Source organism: Pseudorasbora parva, chromosome 8 (assembly GCF_024679245.1).
Source record: "Pseudorasbora parva isolate DD20220531a chromosome 8, ASM2467924v1, whole genome shotgun sequence".
Taxonomy (NCBI): domain Eukaryota; kingdom Metazoa; phylum Chordata; class Actinopteri; order Cypriniformes; family Gobionidae; genus Pseudorasbora; species Pseudorasbora parva.
Window position 1 is genome coordinate 17,584,276 of NC_090179.1, and position 21,773 is coordinate 17,606,048.

The following is a 21,773-nucleotide window of genomic DNA, read 5'->3' on the forward strand; positions in this document are numbered from 1 at the left end:
GCGGAGCGTGGAATGTGTGGATCACATGCCAATCTCCGATTGGCTCGTTTTTATACACTCGAAGTGGATAGGTCTCTGAGGGCAGATCCCAATTCGTCGGTTCAGTTCTGACGTACGTCGAATGTGACCGACTGAAAGGGAACTCCTTTTCTTGAGAATGTGAAGCAAAACTTTATTAATAAAGGTATCTATGTAAGGCACAGTGAGCTGCACGGCCATAGCCCGGTGCGAGGAGTGCTCTGATTGGCCGGGCCGCAGCAACTGCAGGAACCTATGGTGAGGCGGCTGAGAGGAGCGAACCATTTTCGGTTCGAAAGTAACCGAGTACGATATCAGTGCACTTTATTAAACATGTAGGCTATATGGTACAAATTAAACATCAAGATGCTATTTTACATTATAAGTAATTTCTGGTTATAAAAAAAAAAAAACAGTATTAACTTTCAGCTAAATGCTTCATTGCCTCACACATTAAAAAAGTATTTTAGTGCAATATATGACTATTATGTACATTATAATGTTTTTTTTTTTTGTCACACTTTAGATTAAGGTTCATTTATCATTATTAAATAATGTCATTATTAACTAACTATTACAGTTTTTTGCAGCCGCTAACAAGCGTTTGTCCAATCACTTGTCACATTTTCAAAACTCTAAACACAATTAGCACAGCATTAGTCTTTTGTGGCCATACCATTCACACATTTCATGTCGTTTTCACACAATATGCAGTTAGTTAACACATTTCCACAATGCTTACATTTTCTTAACAGACAAGCTATACCTCCCAACAAAATTATGGATTGTTTTTGTTGTATTTAAGAATGCTAACACACAACATCACACAATAGAAAAAACAATATTCCAAACCTTAGATACAGTATAAAAAACCCTGCTTCAGCAATGATATCAGTTCAAAAATAATATATCTCAGCTGATAATAATTCTATTCTCACTTGACATGTCAATATGTCAATAAGGTCATACAGCAATGCATATGTAGAATGTTTTGTCCCTCCAAAGAATACAACGTCTTCCACCCTCTGGGAGAAGAGGAAGGCTCCTCAGTAATGATCAAGAGCTTGCCATTGTAGACATAGTTCTTGAAAATAATGCAATAAAAGCGCAAGATATTCAAACTTGAATTGTGGAGGACCATAAGATTTTTGACAATATCGATAGCATTAGCCTCAAAACCATTACGCGGGCATTGTCCAAACACAGAGTGCGGATGAAGCAGCTCTTCACTGTTCCCTTTGGGAGGAAGAGTGAGAGAGTCAAGGAACCCTATTCACCTTTCCTCAAGCCCATAGAGGAGTTCTTTTCTGCATAGAGGTGGAAGGTTTATGACCATCAGCCACATGAACAGATGTCCCTCCTTGAGGCCATGGATGCTGGCTGCAGGGACATCACAGTTTGTAATTGCCAAGGGTGAATCTGACATACCAAGTGGTCTTATCCCAGGTGCATCGACTTGGATAATATCAGAAGTTATGTTGATGAAAACATGTGGCCTAACCCTGAAGATCGCAGAGATTAAACACAGTAATTTTGTGCTTATTTTTTAGCCCCCCCCCCCCCCCCCCCTTCTTTTTTTTATCTTTTATGTTCTTGTGTGTTTAATGGATATTTTGTTCACTGTAAGCAATACGGTAAAAATCTGTTCTATCATACCGTGTATATACTGTACCTCACTTTTCTTTACTGTTTACAGTAAAGAAAAAAAAAACTGATTGTTTTTTACTAGAATGCTTTTGAATGTGAACATTACTGTACATGTGGACATACAGTTCCCAACCAAGAAATTTGGTGTAAAAACGGAGGATTGCATGTTTTGCATGTAAATAACTGTAAAATTTAAACATAAAAGTCTATGCAGTTTTTTTAAATGTTAACAATAGCCATAATTTTGAAACCTGGTGTACTTTGATTGACTACATGTACCTTGTGAAGTGAAAACAAGTGTTATTCTTTGACAGAATAATTCCATTTTGAGGCAGATTTCCAGTGTTTTGGTAAAGTTAGTGTGTGCAGAGAAAGATGTGTTCTATTTTGAAATGAAGAGTTAGTATATATTTAACAAAATGTGTTTTTGAGAATAAAATTATCCATTTGGCCAATTGTGTTTTGTAGGTGTAAGTCTGTGTTAAGAGTTTAGTAAAATTATCTGAAGTATGGTTAAGTGCTTGTTAGCGACTGAAAAAAACTGTAACTACATATTTTCCCTCGATAAAGCTCTAATTACTGTTTATTTATAGTAAGGTAGTTGTTAAGGTTAGGGATTGGGTTAAGCAGAATAAGGAATTAATGTGCTTTATAAGTACTAATAAACATCCAATATCCTAGTAATAAGAATGATAAGCAACTTTAAATAGTGAGAATTTGACCCTAAACTAAAGTGTTATACCTGGACAATGTATGGGTTCAATGCAGTACCCTCAATTTTAAAGGGCTCTTTATGTCAAAAAAGGTTATTTGTTATGGAAAATGTCTTAAAATGATTGGATTATTCAATGATTGGATCATGTTTCATGGGTTTGTGTTTAATTTCAGTAGTGATAAAATATGTTTATGGGCTGCTTAATTAATATTTTTTAAAGGGGTGATGAATTGAGAAATCATCTTTCCCTTGAGCTTTTGAAATATAAAATGTCATGATATTATAAGATTATCCTGTAAGTTTCAGAGCTGAAAACTTCCTTTTTAGTCAAAGAAAAGCTTTTATAGACACCAGGCCCATAAAACGATCGTAAGCTTCATTCTTACGGCATAGTGCTACAAAACACACCTCTACAGAACGTATAATTCAGTAGCCCCTGCCCACCGACTCATGGAGCTGTTCGGTCGATCACTACTCAGCAGCAATAAACATGTGGAAGAGGAAGACATTGTGGAAGAACACAGTCACTGCATAAGCTTCCTTCGGATCATAATATTAGGAATGTGTGATACTTCATTTATTTTTAATGAAGTTCCAGCTCACGTGGGGAAGAACATTTGTGTGTTCACTACATTTCACTGCGGAATCGTTTGTAATCAAGTCTCAACTGCTGGATGTGCAGACACAATTTTGTGCCTTCTATATTTGATCCAGGAATGGTGCAACAAACTTATGTGAGTAAAATGTCTTTTTTATATGCAATATTATTAGTCCCGGGCTGACCCAGAGCAAAACGTATGCCGTCGGCAAATTATTTCTTGAGCTGTGTGTGTGTGTGTGTGTGTGTGTGTGAGCGCGCGTGCGGTTCACGCTTATAATATCGACCGATCGTGTGGTGATCGTGTGCGGGCCATGTAATACTATCGCGGGTGGATGAGAAATAAATCATTGTGTTTGTTTGATAAAGGCAAGCCAAGTTTATTTATATAGCACATTTCATACACAATGGCTATTCAAAGTGCTGTACATAGAAATTAATTAAAATAGGGATAACAAATGCATAAGAAAAAATAAGACAATGTGTAAAAATTAAAATATAAACAGTTGTAAACAGAATTTAAAAATAATAATAATAAAGACACTTTGCAGTTGCAGCTTTCAAAATAATCTCTCCCTCATGTGAACTGAACTGACAGGGGCATAGATGACAGTGGAGCTGAAGCTCATTAAATATGCAAATCTTATCCAATCCTAGCCGTGGGCGTTTACTTCCAAATCTCCAGTACAGCACGACCTTCAAAACCCAGTGTTTTGGTGAGAGCCTCAAAACCAGTGTAGAAAATAGTCTATTACTTATTAGTTATGATGTTTTTGAATGTAAAAACCCCACAAACATAATTAGTTGACCTCAGACAACAGTATAAAAAAAGAAAAAAAGACAGACAGTTCATGACACCTTTAAATTCATTAAAACTAAATTCATAAAATTATCCCATGATGGGAACCTCTAAAGGGTTCTGTGAAGCACCTGACAGAACTCTAGTGATTTTTTTTCTTGTAAAAGTAAGCATCATAAAGAATGTAAATACAGTAATGTGGTACAATGCATACATGATTAGGCAACTGGGCCAGGTTTATGCATAGAATCTGAAGCATGGTCAAGTGCCTTCTGCATCACAATGAAGACTCTAAATGTACCCATAGACCTAGGCGTAATTTTTACCCAATGCATCAGATCAAGACATGTTTAATTATTAGCAGTTGTAAAATCAGATATGATTTTATTAATATTTAAAGGCTACTTTTATATTTTGGAACAAATAACCCAAATCCTACCCTAAATCAATAAACATCTAAACAATATAAAACACATAACAGGCAAACAAAAGTACAGTCACAGTTCTTTATTGCAAAAACTTTTGAAATCATACAATATCTTCATTTAAAAATCAGAGTTGATCCTAATGTTTTAATCGCTGAAATGAAGATCCTCTCTTGCTCTGTGAATGAACCTATTCATATCTAATTCAAATGATACCTGACTCTTGAGCGGATGGAGATGCTGATCGCTTTTGGGGATTTTCTTCGCCCAAATCATTCGTTTGGCCTCAGAACACTTGGATTATTTCTAAGTCTTGAATAAATTGTGGATGCAATCATATCTGCCTGTTATTACCTATGTTTTATTTCATATATCACACAAATGGGTAGATGGGTAGATGGGATGGTGTTGGGTTGGGTTACTCTACTCACACTGATCTTGTCAGTGTGTCATTGCGCATTACTCCTCGTATAAAATAAAATGGGCAAAGAGACGGGATGTGGGCGGAGCTGAGGTGCTGCAATGACTAACAGACAGCAGATAAATGGCTATCCACCTGTCACTCAACGTGACCACAACCTCAATTATGCAGAACTTTAAGGCTTTATATAATGTAAACAAATTAGTTATAAATAAAATTCACCCCCCTAACAGTTGTCATGAAGGGCAATATTTGCCCTATAGACCAAAACCACAATTTGTACCAGGCTGTAAACATGTGGTTTTTTTTGTTTTGTTTTTTTTTTTCCTGTAAAGTTGTGAATTTTTACATGGGGCTCAATGAGATTCTGCTCCCTTCTGAAGCCCTAGTGGCCAGTAGAGGAATCACAGTTTAAGTTACTTCCGTATTTGTTTCAACAGAAACTGGAGAGGATGCCGCTTGGTTAAAGTGTGTCTAAATATAGTAAATAAAATACATGTACATTAAAGTATACTTGCTAATTAAATTAAGAATCAAACTACAGCCTGTCATAATGGCGCCAAAGGTTTCTCGTTAAAGTGAATGGAGTTGTGTCATTGTGACTTGGAAGGCATTTGACCATGCTTCAGATTTTGATGCCTTGGGAGTGAGAACAGGTTGCAACACTTGTTACTTTGACATGCCATTTTCATCAGATATTTCCATATAAGTTGAGGTCTGCCGTGTTGGTGTAATCATCATCATGATCATCACCCTTTAAATGAAAGATTTTAACAGAGATAAAGAAGTCAGATTAGACAGACAATAACACATATCAGATATGCACTTTGAATCAAAAGCTATGGGAGAACATAATCTACAGGACAAGAAATCAAACATTCAGCAGTTAATAGAGTAAAGTATATACTCACAGAGTAGCATTTGGCCTTACTGAGGAGAATCATGTGAAAAAAATAATGTTTAAATAAATGATTAATACATTGATTAAAAAATGCATCAAATCAATTATTGACATTTGATTGAAGCAACTATGGTTATGGCTGATTTTTTTTTTCACTGCTCCCCACTTTATTTAAAGGATTCAGAAATGCTGAATGTTGACCTATCTATGTTTAATATTTAAACATATATTGCATTGTCGTAACAAATAGAACAATATATTATTTGAGTACTGAGCACAAACAGACAGCCTTAAATACTGTGAATCTATTCAGAGACTAATATTTAGTTCAAACGCACTGTACCTCTTTGGAGATGGCATAGGAGGTTTGTTGAAAGGCTTGTTTCCTGACACTGTACAAACATTATTTGCCCTGTGAATATTCAAAAACCTCCATCATACTTTAATAAAAAACCTATCATCTTTATATATATATATATATATATATATATATATATATATATATATATATATATATATATATATATATATATATATATATATATATATATATATATAATATTAATTTAAAAAAGAAAAATTAAACCAAACATGCAGATACTTACCTGTTGTCAAAATTCCTATCAATTTGATGCCCTTGACCTCTCCTTTAAAATGCAAAAAGAAAAATTAATATTTAGGGTCAGCAGACCATATATTTCCATGTTAAATTGCTTCTATTGTTTCTAAATTGCTCTCTCTCTCTTTCTCTCTCTCTCTCTCTCTCTCTCTCTCTCTCTCTCTCTCTCTCTCTCTCTCTCTCTCTCTCTCTCTCTCTCTCTCTCTCTCTCTCTCTCTCTCTCTCTAGGTGTGAGAAGGCTTTTAGATTAATCTAATTTAACTAATTTAATCAACATAACTAGTACCATAATATTTGTTTTGACGCCATTATTAATTTTGTTCATTATAAGCTTTTAATTTTTATTTTACTCAAAGCAGATGTATCAGTTACGTATGTAACCCTCGTGTAACGAAGGGTACGGAGACATCAGTAACTGACGTGACTCGCAGTGTACTGACTGAAGAGGAATCAGGTTAATATTGTCTTTGCAATGACACAAGCAAGATGATGGCCTTAAAAGACAGGAGAAGCAGTGCATAGATACCTTGAAAATCTACTCCAAATAGACCTCCTAAATCAAAAAGAGGAATAGAAAAATGCAAATGAGTAAATTTAATCTTGTCATATCCTCATTTACAGATTATTATTTGACATTCCAACAACAACTGCACTAAAAGTGCATTAATTGATAACCACAAGCTGGTGAAACGGTAGTGAAACATTTGTCTATTTCTCTATCTCTATTTTAAAAAGGACACTTTGTTAGTGGCTTATGACCACTGTGAAGATTCTGCCTCAGCAACAGTGCTAAATATAGAAGGAAAAAAAAAAATCCCCTGTGGGGACTTTTTCAATAACTAAAGATAAGTAACACACAACAGCTTCTGACTGTTTAATTTGTCAAATTTAATGATAAACAACATTTAGTGCTGTATAAGCAAACTTTGCTTACAATTAAGACACACACGTTACAATCATTTATACTGTGTTCATAATACAGTAAAAACATATTCTAGACATGGGACACAACATTAAAGTTTTAAGTGCTATTACTTCTCAAAATTAGTCAAAGTTAAAAGCAATTAGTGAAGTATTTTATTAAAACAACATGATCTCCAAAACCTTTCATCAGACCAACTCAATCCTTTTTTTTTTTTAAATTTAAATCTTGTAACAATTTCACATTGAACCAAATTAATGTCAAATTATTTATCTAAATGATTTTTACTGTTTACTAAGTAGCCTACTATGAATGAAGGCCAGTATTCACTGATAACAATTAACATTTAATAGGCTTTTAACATATATACATTTTTAATTTATGTGAGTTTATGCTTTACTAAATAAATAACTTTATGTGAACGTTTTTGATTTAGTTGCTCTTGACCCATGTAACCTCCTTATAAACTGCTTTAAAGGGATAATTTCAAAAATGAAAATTTGCCCATGCTTTACTCACCCTCAAGTAATAGATGTATATGACATTCTTCTTGCAGATGAATACAGTCTGAGTTATATTAAAAACTCATTATAAGGCTCTTCCAAGCTTTCTAATGACAGTCCAAAATTTGAAACCCAAAAAAGTTCATCCATCCATTATAATATATGCTCCATATGGGACTGGTAATAAAGGCTTTCTGAAGCAAACCAATGGGTTTGTGTAAGTAAAATATTTAAATCTAAAACATTATAAAGTAAAATATCTAGCTTCTGGGCTTCCATATTCAACTTTTAAAAAAAGAGTTACTGGCATGGCGATGACGTCGGACATAGCGTTTTGAACTGCGCATTATACTTTCTTTGTAAGTTGAGCAAAATCTAAAGCTAAATATTTTACTTTATCAAGTTTTAAAAATTGATATTTTTCTTACACAAACGCATCACTTCAATTTAGAAGAGTCAGCCTTTTTTATGCCGTGTGGAACACTTTTATAATGGATGGATTTTTGGGTTGCAATTTTTGGGCTGCCATTGACGGCCATTATAATGCTTGAAATAGCCAGGACATTTATGAATATATATCTGATTGTATTTGTGTGAACGAAGAATTTCATATACACTTTGGATGGCTTGAGGGTGAGTAAATTATGGGATAATTTTAATTTTTGAGATTAAAATTAATCTCTAAGATTTCCAGGTAGTTCTTACAGTAATATAATCATATGTAAAATAACACTCCATAGTCTTAATAAATGAAATACAGATTAATCATTATTAACAAATCCCTGTGGTGAAAATCAGGTTTTTAATGTTGTTTATGTCTGTGTATTGTCTATGTGCAAATTCATCAGTCAACACCGAACTAAACACAGTCTCAAAAAAGCAGTTTGAAATCACCCTTGTTCTCTACATCACAAATATATCATAACCAATCATGATTTGTGTACCATAAGCAGCACATTATTAGCTATTTGATAATTTATTCAAGCCAAAGGCTAATCATATAAATTACCATTATGTGTCTTACATTGGAGAGAGCGATACACAAAATTAATTACAATTTCTTTTTTTTTCCTTTTTTTCCCAAATTTGAAGATGCGCAAGGCCCGGTTCCAGAATCATATAATTGAGGGTGCTCTAGTAAAGTGCAGGCTAAGCAACGGCTCCACGATAGCAGTGTACAGTGAGAAATGTATTATTATTTATTTACAAGTCATCACTTTTAACAATAATTGGAATGTCATTTTTTTTTTGCTACAAATGTTTACAAAATACGCCTTTACAATGACATTTTAGGTCATTACATTCTTTGAAGCACAAATGGATATTTTAAATAAAATAAAAAAAATCGACATGTCATACCCTCATCGACATCCCTTTCCCCCGGAATACGTTAATAGGCAAACACTCGAGTAAAACAAATGGTTATCATTTTAAACTAATGGTTGGACTCGAATTTGTGTTCCTTACAACTTGGCAAAGATCCATGCACTGTAAAAAAAAAGTGTTGGTTTTTGTTTTAACTTAAAAAAGTAAGTAACCTGGTTGCCTTAAAATGTTGAGTTTATTGGAATAAAAAAAATTTGAGTTGATACAATGAAGGAAATTTGTTTAATAAATAGAAACTCAAAATATTATTGTATCTGAACCACATAAAAAAAATATAAATCATGAAAATAGCACTATTCTGCATGTTTCACTGCGTCAACATAAATAAAACACTCACAATTACCCAATATGCTTACAAAATCTTTTAATAATATCTTATTAAAGGTTGTCGAATTTCAAAAAATGTTCATTGTATTAACTCAAAATTTTAATTTCAATGAACTCAATATTTTAAGGCAACCAGGTAACTTTTTTTCCTAAATATTTTTTTACATGACATGCAGGCAGGAATTTAGTTTTCCTAACATTTATATGAGCCTAATTTCAATGCATAAATATGACTGTCAGTTATCACAATTTTGAATCCCACATTTATATGTGGATGAGCCATACAGTATATCAAAGTGCGTATGTGGCTGCTAGTCAAGAATGAAAAACAAAAGTTTTATTCAAATTCTGAATATATTATGGGCTATGAATGGATTCTAACTTCAACACCTGCGATTTGCCATTGCGTTGTAGAAATCCACAAACATGTCTGTGACGGCTGACGGTGACGTCACGTGCATGCCCTTTATAGGCAGTTCTATAAATATCCCAATTATACCTGCCTCCACTCACTCGCACCTGCTCAGGGATTTTTGCAGGGGACACAAATAATACACTCAATATTGTAACTTGTAAATATATGTGTGGCGTTTTGGTGCACTGAAAAATTATCTTATGTCAGTTTTTCTTTTTTTTCTGTCAGTGTATATGGCCAACAACAAAACATAATATCAGTTCACACATAGGTTTATCGCCATCTTAGTTGTAGTGGGTGCCTTACAACAGGCTAACAAACAATAATCGCCAACTTATTGGACAAAACTCAAACTCAAACTGTTTCTAAACTTGAAACACTTTTTTTTAAGTATCATTATATTAATTACAATAGACAGGAGGGAGGGAAAGCCCTCAGTTACAAGGTAGTAGGTAGACTGTTGAATTTGCACATGGTTTGTCTTCAAGTATATTAAAAACACCACATATAAACACCATCGAAACCTTGATTTTTACCACAAGGGGACTTTAAGAAATCTTGAACATGTGCTCATTACACATTTTAAGTTTAAAAATAATCCCTGTAAGGAAATAATGGGGAAAAAAAATTAATACAAACAGTTACATACTAGCAAAACACTGAAACATTATTTAAAAGCATAATTCCAAACTGCTATAAGCAATACCATGTATATGGCTGAGGAGATATATTTGAACAAATCAAATGTACCATTCTTGACCACTAATGTGAACATCATCAATTTAAAGACATAATTGATAACTGAAAGTACCTAATGTGTTGAACTAATTTTATATTTGATCATTTGTAAATCAGTAAAATGGATTATGAGCATGATCAAAAGCAAATGCATGACTAATTATAAAAATTAATGTATATTTATATTTAGAAATAAGTACAAATGGGGCTATATAATATTATAAGCATGGACTTCATAGAGTGCTACCAACAACTCTATACCATAACTAAAATCCCAATCAAGTCACACATTTAGTATATTTCCACTAGAGGATTTGTTTTGTCCTGGTTTGTTGCAGAAGAGCGCATTAGAAGCTGTTGTGTACTTGCCTCTGCTCTCTGCCACCTGGACCACTGCTGCCTTCACCCGGGCGAAATCTGGTAATCACACACACACACAGAGAGAGAAAGAAGAAAGGCAAGGATTTCATTCAGTTTAAGTTCATTCACAACTGACAGAGGCTGATGAATTATCCAATGTTAAAAATAGACTCAAAAATAAGTACCTGCGAGACATTCTTGATATTCGACTCCATATTCTAAAAAGCATTAACACAAGACATTATCATTCTTATTAAACAATTATGACTTTATACTTTCAGTTACGTTGTTTACTTATGGGTTCTTGTTGTAACATTCACATATTCTAATTAGTATCTGTATTATTAGACTGGAAACATATCTGTGTGCTTTTATCAGCAGGAAGCATCTTTAAACAGAATGTACTTCCCCTCTCTACCCCTGACAGATCAGACACAGTTTGATATCTCTTTAAAAGGAAAGCCAAAATGTCATGGATGAATATTTACTGTTTAATATTTTATAAAGGGGGTTAAAAATGACAAATTAAAGGGGGTAAAAATGACTCGCAGATATTGGTAGTCTATTTAGATTTTTTTAAAAATTATTATTACTTTATCTATATTTGCTGCATTATATGCCAATGGTGATGATTAAAATAAAAATTTGAAATAACTTGTTTTTCCCCTGTCAAAGTGCCTTTAACTCAAGAAGTATTGAAGATATCTTAATATACTTTTAGATGTTGGCACTTAAACTTATTTTGGTATCATTTACAAGTTACCAAGTATTGCCCAACACGGCTAATTTTCACAGATATAGGGATTTCAATATGGCTCCATGTGAACATTTTCAGGGGTCAAAAAAAAAAATGCAGGTAATTTTTCATACCACTGATAATTTATTTTAAAAGAGAAATTGTAGTGGTCTGGCTGTTGTAAAGAGAACACAATGAAGGAGCTAAAAAGACACACTGAAGACTATAAATGAAAGGCACTGAGGAAACTAAGGGTTTATATAGCAGAGAGACAAATAACTAGAATATAAACCATACATACGTGACTGGAATGTCTGAAGAACAAGTCATGTTGAAAATAGAAATGTAAGTTTATCTATGTGCATAGAGCATTCCTGTATATTTTCCTCCAAGTTTGTGTGTCTGTAACTCAAGAAGTATCTTAAAATAACTTTATAATATAATATAATATAATATAATATAATATAATATAATATAATATAATATAATATAATATAATATAATATAATATAACTTAATATAACTTAATATAACTTGTTCTTAATAAACTTCTCTTTTGATATTTGCATTTTCATTACTATATCGTTCGGTCCCAGCGATATGTATGGACGCTGGTTTCTGGCTTTTAATTAAAGGTAATTGTGACTTTTTTGTTCTCAAATTTCTTTTTTTTCTCAGAATTGCAAGTTATAAGTTGCAGAAATTGTCTTTTTTCCTTCTTGGAATTGGACTTTACCTTCACTTCTAATATAATGATATAAAGTCATAATTGCGAGATATAAAGTCAGAATTGTGAGTCAGAAAGTCAGAATTGTGAGTCAGAAAGTCAGAATTGTGTGATATAAAGTCAGAATTAAGGTGGAATGAAGCTTCCAGAGATACGGGGATCCCAATGTGACTGGTCACATTGTTTGAATTTGACCCATTTACAATGGTTGAAAACCAAATGTGGGGCACTTTGCATACATCTTATTTATTTAAAAAAGAATCTCTGAAGAACAAATAATATTTAACAGAGAACCCAGAACAGAACCATACTGCCAATTCAACTGGTATGCTTTTTGTCAATCATCTTTGGTCCTTTGGTTATTGGTCCTGACATAAATATATAATGCTAAAAGTTTGTTTTATCAGCTTATTTAAGTGTATACTCCTAAATATAACTCAAAGTTCACAAAGGATAAAAGGCACTATAAAATGTTCCCTAGTAGAATTGCTGTTAATACTCACCCATTGTCACTTCTGGATTGGAGCTCTGCAATGCGCTTCCTAGAAAAGATTTAAGTTATTTAAAACAAAATATTACTAAAAGACACCAGAATTTCATAATGCAGTGTTTCTCAACTCCAGTCCTTGGGGCCCAATGAAAATGCATCACTTAACTCATCAGCTTCTTAGTGTTACGGAATGTACTATAACTTACTCAGAACATGAGAGGAATGGTTAAAATACCTTTTTTGAGACAGCACGAAACAACAGGCAATATCAATTGAAGAGAAGTGCAGAAGTGACATTTGACTGTGACTGTAACACTTAGGGTGGTTTGCACCAATAAGGATTAAATTAAACAGTTTAAAGCTAGAATATCTCTCTCTCTCTCTCTCTCTCTCTCTCTCTCTCTCTCTCTCTCTCTCTCTCTCTCTCTCTCTCTCTCTCTCTCTCTCTCTCTCTCTCTCTCTCTCTCTCTCTCTCTCACACACACACATAAGTAGCTCTTGCCAATAATAATAATAAACTTGTCAGCTGTCTTAAAACGCTACATAGAGTGACCGTTAGGCTACTGTTCACACAGGCAATGAAAACATTGCGGCAGCGCGTGCAGATTTCATGAGCATGGCAATATATTTATAGTATCCATTAATGGAGTATATTAATGGCCACGATCACTGGCACTCACCTAAACCAATTACAGATCCCGGAAATATAAAATATATTCCTCTGTTCTTTTCTTTATCTGACACCGAGGTGCACTGAAATGAGTGGGATCTGCATCCCGGACATAAACTAGTCCGCCACGACCCTCACACTCGGGCAATGCGCTTTAATGGTTATTTTTATTTGAAATAAACACCTCTCTGAGACATGACGACACACCCACGGTATCTCTGTTCAATCATCTGCATCATTTAACTTTATTTTATTTAAACCTTCTCACATCATTTAAGGTTCCTCCTCACATGTAAATTTAAAATTAATCCACAACTGAGATCTGAGTTTAGTTATGGAGGAACAGGATTAAAGTTAATCTATTTTATATATAAACTAAATCCAGGATCAAAATGATGGTTTAAATGTAAACCTGCTTATTTATTATTAAACACAGTTTAAAGTTTGGTGCAACAGAATTATAAGATAAACCTTGATTTAATCTAGATTTAAGATTATTCCTAACCCCTCCTTAGACAAGGAGACATTCTAAATCATTCTGTCATTTGGGTCCCAAGTAGTTGTAACACTGTCATAATGCATTTTCACATATCACATATAAGTGCAGTGTCTGGGTGCATAGATTATGTTTACAAAAAAAAAGAAAAAAAAGAAGAAGAAATAACTGGACACCAAACTAAATCAAAGTTCAAGATTATTTTAAAATTACTATTTTACTAAAAAAAAAAAACTCTCATATAAAGTGACAACACTACACCAAAGCGCACTAACATAGAAAAGATACTGTGGGAAAAAAAAAAAAAAAATCCAGCTGTTTTGGCTGTTTATTAGTAATTGTAAAGCACATAATAATGCCTTATTCTCCACTCTGGCCCTGAATGAGTTTTGGTTCCTTGCTATTGTCGCCTTTGGCTCTTGGCTTGCTCAGTTGGGGACACTTAAATTATTTATTACTGATCTGCCCATATTGACGCTATATGACACTTGAAATGAGCTGATAACATCGCTGTTTTCACAGTTGTACAGCTGAATCAAATCCTGTTGCATTATTTTTTATGTTAACACTATAAAGCTGCTTTGAAACGATCAACATTGTAAAAAGCACGGTAACATTTTAGTATGGGGAACACATATTCACTATTAACTACAACTTTTTCCTCAATAAACTCATACTTAACTCATTAGTTTGTAAGGTAGTTTTTTTAGCAAGTAAATTTAGCTACTGAGTAGGATTAAGAGATGTAGAATAAGGTAATGTAAAATAAGGCATTAATATGTGCTTTATAAGTACTAATAAACAGCCAATATCCTAGTTATGTGCATGCTAATAAGCAACTAGTTAATATTTAATAACTGAACCCTAAAATAAAGTGTTACCAAAAGCACTATATAAATAAAGGTGATTTGACTTGACTTATTCTGCTTGACCATATTCTACATCCCTTAATCCTACCACATACCTAATCTTAAACACTACAAAAAAAAGTTTATTGAGGCAAAAGTCATATTTAATAGTGAATATAGTATATATACTACTTTCAGTGCTTACTGCTTCTTTTGTCACTTATGAGAATTGTCAGCATTCAATGTTCAACTTTTCAATGAATCTTGACCTTTGAATTTGTTTGGTGTGTGATTTTCTTTTTAAGAAACCAATTATACATCAAAATAAAGCATTCCTTAATGTTAGTCAGTGATATTTATTTTAAAATCAGATCCAGACTCACTTGTATCTCCTGACAACGAAGAAACACAGAACTCCAACCAAAAGAGCAGCTCCGAGACCAGAGATGCTTGGAATGAGGATGTGGCTGAGAGTTGCTTGTTCTGGTAACATAAATACTTAATTAATTAAAATTGATCACTTATAACAATATATACAAAAAAGAGTTTTATTGTTATACTTTTCACAAAGATGGGGTGAGTGGCTTTCATTTCGCCCAGGACACTCCCATGGTAATTGACTGTGCATGTGACCGAGCTGTGATCATCCTCTACCGTTGGGATGAAGGTAAGAATAGACTCTGCTTCCCATTGTCCATGTCCATTGTTCGTGTAGCTCATGACGGTTTTTCCAGTGTGGTTCCAGCTGAGAGCGGGCTGATGAGATGGACAGGTGTGTCGGACAGAGCATTTCAAGACTGCGGGTTGACCCTCTTGCACAGACGCCTCACCCTGCAGCTCAGGTTTTGATGCTTGCTCTATACATTTATTTTAAATGACAAAACATATATTTAACATAGTAAATAAAATAAAATAAAAATTATTGACTGATAATTTTACTAATAAATGATTTACTAATAATTATTACTAATGAAGCTTACTAATTATTTAGCCACAATATCATCATTTGCACTCTTTCTTTTTTCTCTTGGACCCTATTTAGCGGTAGTATTAGAGGTTGACAGCTCAGAAGCACACTTACCAATCATCCTAATTGTCACACAGTTTTCCACAAAGGAGAACTTTTGAGATGTCTCTAATTCAACCCTGAAACAATATGGGCCGTTGTCGTGATTTTTGACTTCATCGATCTCCAAGGAGCAGTTTAAACCACCCAGTGACCCAAGCAGTTGTGTGCGACCCTTAAAATTGTCTAGAACCCTTGTAGGATCATTGTGGTAGATGAAATCGTCCCATTTGTCCTTATTGTGCCACATGGCTTTAATACGACTGGAGGGCTGTACTGTAGCAGGGTATTTGAATGAACAGGGCAACACGACACAAGATGAGACCAGAGCCTCCATTTCAGACTCTACGTGAACCTTCCATACATCACCAAACACGACAGCACAAAGAACTGCAAATAATAATAATAAAATCAGTGAAAGATCATAAACTTAAAAAACTTACACTTAAATTCTTAAAATAAATATTTTTTGAAAAGTATTCACACAAATAATTAAAATCATATACCGTGAAACCAGAAGAGAAGAACTCCTGCCCGTACACCCATGCTGGACTGGACTCTAGAAACTGGAATTGTTTAAAAAAAAAATGACTGATTACTTTACATCTTTATCTAGGGTACTGGATAGGCTTCAATTACAGTGATCACATCATTTTTTTTTTTTTTTTTTTACTGATGCAAGTAGAATCAGTAAAGGTTCCAAAGGTTTTTGGAAAAGTATATTAAGTACATTATATTGTTGATAATGAAATAACAAACTGAATCAGTGATTTTTTTTAAGCAAATACAAAGAGAATATAAGATTTCATAAGTCAAAGAGTAAAGACAGAAGAGAAGAATGTACAAGTCTTACATTAAAGGTCACAAGCAATATTGTACAGAGAGAAAAAAAGTTAAAAATAAATATGAGCCTTGCTTTTTTATTTTGTTATTGCGGTTAATACAATAACCGGTTTCAGTTCTCTAGATATACGTTTCTCTAGAATTTATACTTTAAGCGCAAAATGACCTTTACATCGGCAAATATCTGCAAAAATAAGGTAACACAGTTTTACAGTGTCATTGTGACATGTTACATGTAGTTACTATAGTAATAACTATAAATTATGCAACCAACCCTAAACCAAACCAAACTCTAATCCAGGGCTATTCAAATCTCACCCTGGAGGGTCAATGCGGTGCTGAGTTTAGCTCCAACCCTAATCAAACACACCTGAGCATGCTAATTAATGTCTAAAGGATCATTAGAAAATCACAGGCGGGTGCGTTTGATCAGTGTTGGAGCTAAACTCTGCAGCGCATTGGCCCTCCAGGGCAAGATTTCAATAGCCCTGCTCTAATCCTAACCCTATAGTAAGTACATATAGTAATTTCATATTACTTAGAACGTAAATGTATAATTACAGTGTAACAAGAATAGAAAAAAATGTATTCAATAATCAATCAAATATGATATAACATATAACAATGATTTTTATATATATATATATATATATATATATATATATATATATATATATATATATATATAACAGAAATTAACTTATGTAGACGTATACTAGACGCATAATTAACATTACATATATGAAATATTACGAGGCAATAACTCTTTATGCATATTTTGTATTTTCTCATCATGTATTCATATTTCATATAAACAGATAGTATAATTTATATACTTTTCTTTCATATGATTTTAATTAAATATCAAAAAGAAAGGGAGCCTACCTTATTTTTCAGAGTGTAACCAGTGTGCCTTAACTGACTGAATGACTGTCTGACTGAATTCAAACCAGAGATATAAACTGCCTATACAAAAAAACAGGAAGTATATTTTGGCCGGCAGATTTCTGAGAATTTAGACCTTTATTTCATTTCTTGTTTTCTTATGCATCCCTTGAGGATGCTGAGCATCAGAGCGAAGTTCATAATAGATTAAGTTTATTGCTTGATTAAAAACAAACAGCAACATTCATCTTTAGGTGGCTTGACCAACTAAGCAGAAGTTATATTCTTAGGAAATTCCAGCTGCTTTACTAGACCTCATATCAAAAGATATTCATTTTATCATGGTAGGCATATCTAAAACCAGTCAACACTGAATTTTCTCTGACATCCAAAACCAATCATGTCAAGTTATCTAGCAGTCCAAGAGACAGGAAAACAGCAGGATAGGAGATTAAGTGGCAAAAATGACTTTTGTGCAACCTCGCTCGTATTAATTTGTATGATTTGTCTATATTGCAGTGAATGGTAGGTTTAGGGGTGGTGTTTCAGGTTAGGTCATTCGTACGAAATCATACGAATAGACCAACTCATCAAATACTTACAATTTAGCAAAAATTGTACCAATCTGTCCGAGTGAGGTTGTGCAAATTCGTATGAATTAGCAACCTTGTAAAATATGTACGAATTGCTGTTAGATCGGGTAAGATTTTTTGCAAAACAACAAGCTTTAAAACACTTTTTTCTTACTGTTAAAAATTATGTCACTTAACGTGAAATACGTTTTCTCTCAGGTACTAAAAACATCCAGTATGCAGCAGTCCTGTGGGCAAAAATGCCTTGTTGATGCTAGAGGTCAGAGAATGGGCCAACTGATGCAAGTTGATTGAAGAGGAACTTTGACTGAAATACCCACTTGTTACAACCGAGGTATGCAGCAAAGCATTTGTGAAGCCACAAAACGCACACCCTTGAAGCGGATGGGCTTCAAAGGCAGAAGACCCCACCGGGTCTCCACTTCACTCATCTCCACTACAAATAGGAAAAAGAGACTACAATTTGCACAAGCTTTCCAAAATTGGACAGTTGAAGACTGGGAAAATGTTGCCTGGTCTGATGAGTCTCAATTTCTGTTGAGACATTTAGATGGTAGAGACAGAATTTGGCGTAAACAGAATGAGCATGGATCTATCATGCGCTGTGAAGGCTGATGGTGGTGGTGTAATAGTGTGGAGGATGTGACTAATTAGACAGACTGGGGAGAAACCACGGGGGAGGAACTCAAAACACAAGGAACACAGCAGACAAGGTATACATGTAACATTACGCACCTCCGAATAGGTGCGCCCTCACGCTGTAACAGGAACATCAGAGGAGGTTGGGAACAACAGGGAGGAAACAGGGTTTCTTAAATACTAAAAGTACTAAAATGGCCCCCACAGTCACCAGATCTCAACCCAATAGTGCATATTTTGGATGTGGTGGAACGGGAGCTTCGTGCTCTGGATGTGCATCCCACAAATCTCCATCAAATGCAAGATGCCTACCTATCAATATGGGCCAACATTTCTAAAGAATGCTTTCGGCACCTTGTTGAATCAATGCCATGTAGAATTAAGGCAGTTCTGAAGGCGAAAGGGGGTCAATCACAATATTAATATGGTGTTCCTAATAATCCTTTAGGTGAGTGTAGATTTGCGGTAAACATGCAAATGTATTCTACTAGAGTTAATAATTTCAGTAAGTAGTTTCAAATGCCAGACCAAGACAGAAACCTCTTCCAAATGTAAAACATGAGCAAACAATGGGAATTTGCATTAATCAAGGCCCCAGACCTGGGACATTTACACCTTTTGGGGATGGAAGTTAATTTAGATGAATGGCCCAGGGAACGATACACACCCAGCAAATTTAAAGTATTACAATTTTAATTCTTTTAAATTTTTTACTACATTTTGCTAGCCTGACGTGGTCATACTCAATTCTAGTCATAATATGAGTCTGCAACGGCTCCATTGGGCTGTGATTATGGGGCGTGTTTCAACCGAACCAGGAAAGACCTCAATTGGATAGAGCTATAGCCAATCAGAGCAACGAAGCAAGGCATTACATTAGTTGTCAAATGTCAATAGAGCTCAACTGCACTGTGTTGCCAAGTCCGCATTTTTTTCCAAGGGTTGTTTTCTATGTCCGCGGGTGGAAGCGACTCTTATGTGATATATAGACCCATGAGTGTGAATTTTATCAGGCAACCTTGCCAAAATAACACACATTTTACCCCCCAAACGCCTTTTTTTTTTGGAGAACCCCCCGAGAAGCTATTGTGTAGGGCTAGTAGATGGCGGGTTTTGTTGTAAAAACTTGGCAACCCTGTCTGCACGTGCACTGGAATAAACGATCTTTGCCAGTGTTGTAAAAAAATAAAAGAATTTTTCTATATTTTTCTGATGATTTCTATATAATTACTCCTCTATGGATCGAGGCCAGACTGAACTGCCCGACCTAAAAATGTTGTGGGCGGGGGTTAAGTTCGGCTGGCATCCAGGCTAACATTTTGCTTGACTTCTGAGGAGATGAGACCATTGAGTCACACTGAGATGTTTCAAATGATACCAAACATGTTAACTGTTAATTCACTTGCATTGGCATAGAACATAATTTTATATAATCTTTCGAGGTGAACTGAGTGAAGAGAAGAATGTGTAAAGGGAAGGAAGTGGGGGAGAAGTAACACATGTGAAGAAAGGACAGGAGGGAGTTCCTGCAAATTCACTCGTTGAATGTGTTGAAATGTGGTTGTGTTACATAAAAAGCCTAATTTTTAACAAATAGCGGAGAAAATCACATTTTTGTCAAAGGCATGCATGACAAAACATATATGTAGTAGATCAACATATTATTCAAAATAACATGGCTTATGTAACCCAATATAGGGATGGGTGTTACTGTCATGCATATGTTTGTGGCTGAAGTGAAACTTGCCATAAGTTGGTGTTATCTCTTAGCCTGGACAAGATGTATCAGTTAGCTTAAGGTTGGCCAGCTGGCCAGCCATAGTTTATATTCCTCTAGGCCTGTATTTCCGTTAGCCTTTAGTAGCCCATCTTTTGAGAGAGGCTATAACCAATAGCCTCTGTTGTATCATTGAAATAAATATTAGTTATGTGTATTTGCATTATGTTAAGGAGCTTTTGTTTATAGCTATTCTTGATCTAAACTATTCAAGTAATCTGTTTATAAGACGATCTTTGAAAACTCTTCCGATGAAATCACGTCAGTTAGTCAATGTTTAGACAGAGCTTATTGAATCAACATCAGTTTAATTAGATAGCCTACTATCAAGGATTGTGAGAATAGTGATTCATCACTGATGTCAAAGGATTTGAGAATCCATTGTGCTCAGTAATTTCATTTAATTTTCACAATCCATTTAAAGAAAAGAAACAGCTATCTAACATAATTGTGCATACCACTCACTGATAGCTCAAACAGGCATAACCTGGGGCACTCATCACTATTTAAATCCAAATCAGATTTCAAACCAGAGGAGTCCATTCAAAATCATCAACTCAGGTAAATGAAACAAATACTTCTCCTTTGTTTTTTGTTTTTTTTACTTTACTTTTTGCATGTAATGCTTGTGTGATCATGCTGAATGGTGTATGCATGTACATGTTATGAAATTACTGTGCAACAAAGTAATACTAGTTTTACTGTGTGATGTTTCCCCCTAGTGCATCCTATATCATGGGCAATGGGACATCAAGGTTGCTGCTGACCCAGGACCCAGAAAGAAATGTTTGGAGAAATGAAAGGCTCACTAAGCATTTCCCAGAAGGCAGAGTCTCTTACAAGGATGCCCTAAGGAAATACATGCATTGGAAAGTACTGTCAAAGAAAGACTGCAGTGTGGCAAAGATAAATCTTGCGAGAGGAAATCAGATTCATTACTGCCATCTGCCATCAGCACTGGAGTCTGAGCAGGAACAGTTATCAGTGCAGAACTGGGAAATATGCAACCCTGCCTTTCTAGACGAGAACAATACATTAAGCATTGAGTGTAATATCAAGACCTCTTGAAACTGGAGCTAGGTAGGTGCGACAAAAAAAAAATTATGCTCCCCCAAATCTTTAAATAAGTACTGAATTATTTATTATTTATATTATTACTATTATCATTATTATAACTATTATTATTTTGTTTGTTATTGTTGTTATTAT

General features: G+C 34.4%; 1 protein-coding gene across 3 annotated transcripts in view; it reads right to left on the reverse strand.

Moving 5' to 3' along the window:
* Positions 1 to 3,342: 3,342 nt before the first annotated feature.
* LOC137084208 (sialic acid-binding Ig-like lectin 14) overlaps positions 3,343 to 21,773 on the reverse strand; it is a 31,305-nt gene continuing 12,874 nt past the window's right edge. For 2 of the 3 annotated variants that reach the window (XM_067450251.1, XM_067450249.1), the window contains exons 3-13: positions 15,843 to 16,217; positions 15,322 to 15,618; positions 15,145 to 15,244; positions 12,761 to 12,799; positions 10,980 to 11,012; positions 10,804 to 10,851; positions 6,670 to 6,696; positions 6,130 to 6,171; positions 5,868 to 5,936; positions 5,535 to 5,553; positions 3,343 to 5,377 (exon numbers count right to left, since the gene is read on the reverse strand). In XM_067450251.1, the coding sequence (XP_067306352.1) occupies positions 5,315 to 5,377; positions 5,535 to 5,553; positions 5,868 to 5,936; positions 6,130 to 6,171; positions 6,670 to 6,696; positions 10,804 to 10,851; positions 10,980 to 11,012; positions 12,761 to 12,799; positions 15,145 to 15,244; positions 15,322 to 15,618; positions 15,843 to 16,217 (1,112 nt within the window). In that variant the 3' untranslated portion in view covers positions 3,343 to 5,314. Of the gene's footprint in view, positions 5,378 to 5,534; positions 5,554 to 5,867; positions 5,937 to 6,129; positions 6,172 to 6,669; positions 6,697 to 10,803; positions 10,852 to 10,979; positions 11,013 to 12,760; positions 12,800 to 15,144; positions 15,245 to 15,321; positions 15,619 to 15,842; positions 16,218 to 16,333; positions 16,394 to 17,555; positions 17,603 to 21,773 lie in introns of those variants that run through there. The other variant, XM_067450250.1, reaches the window with a different exon arrangement.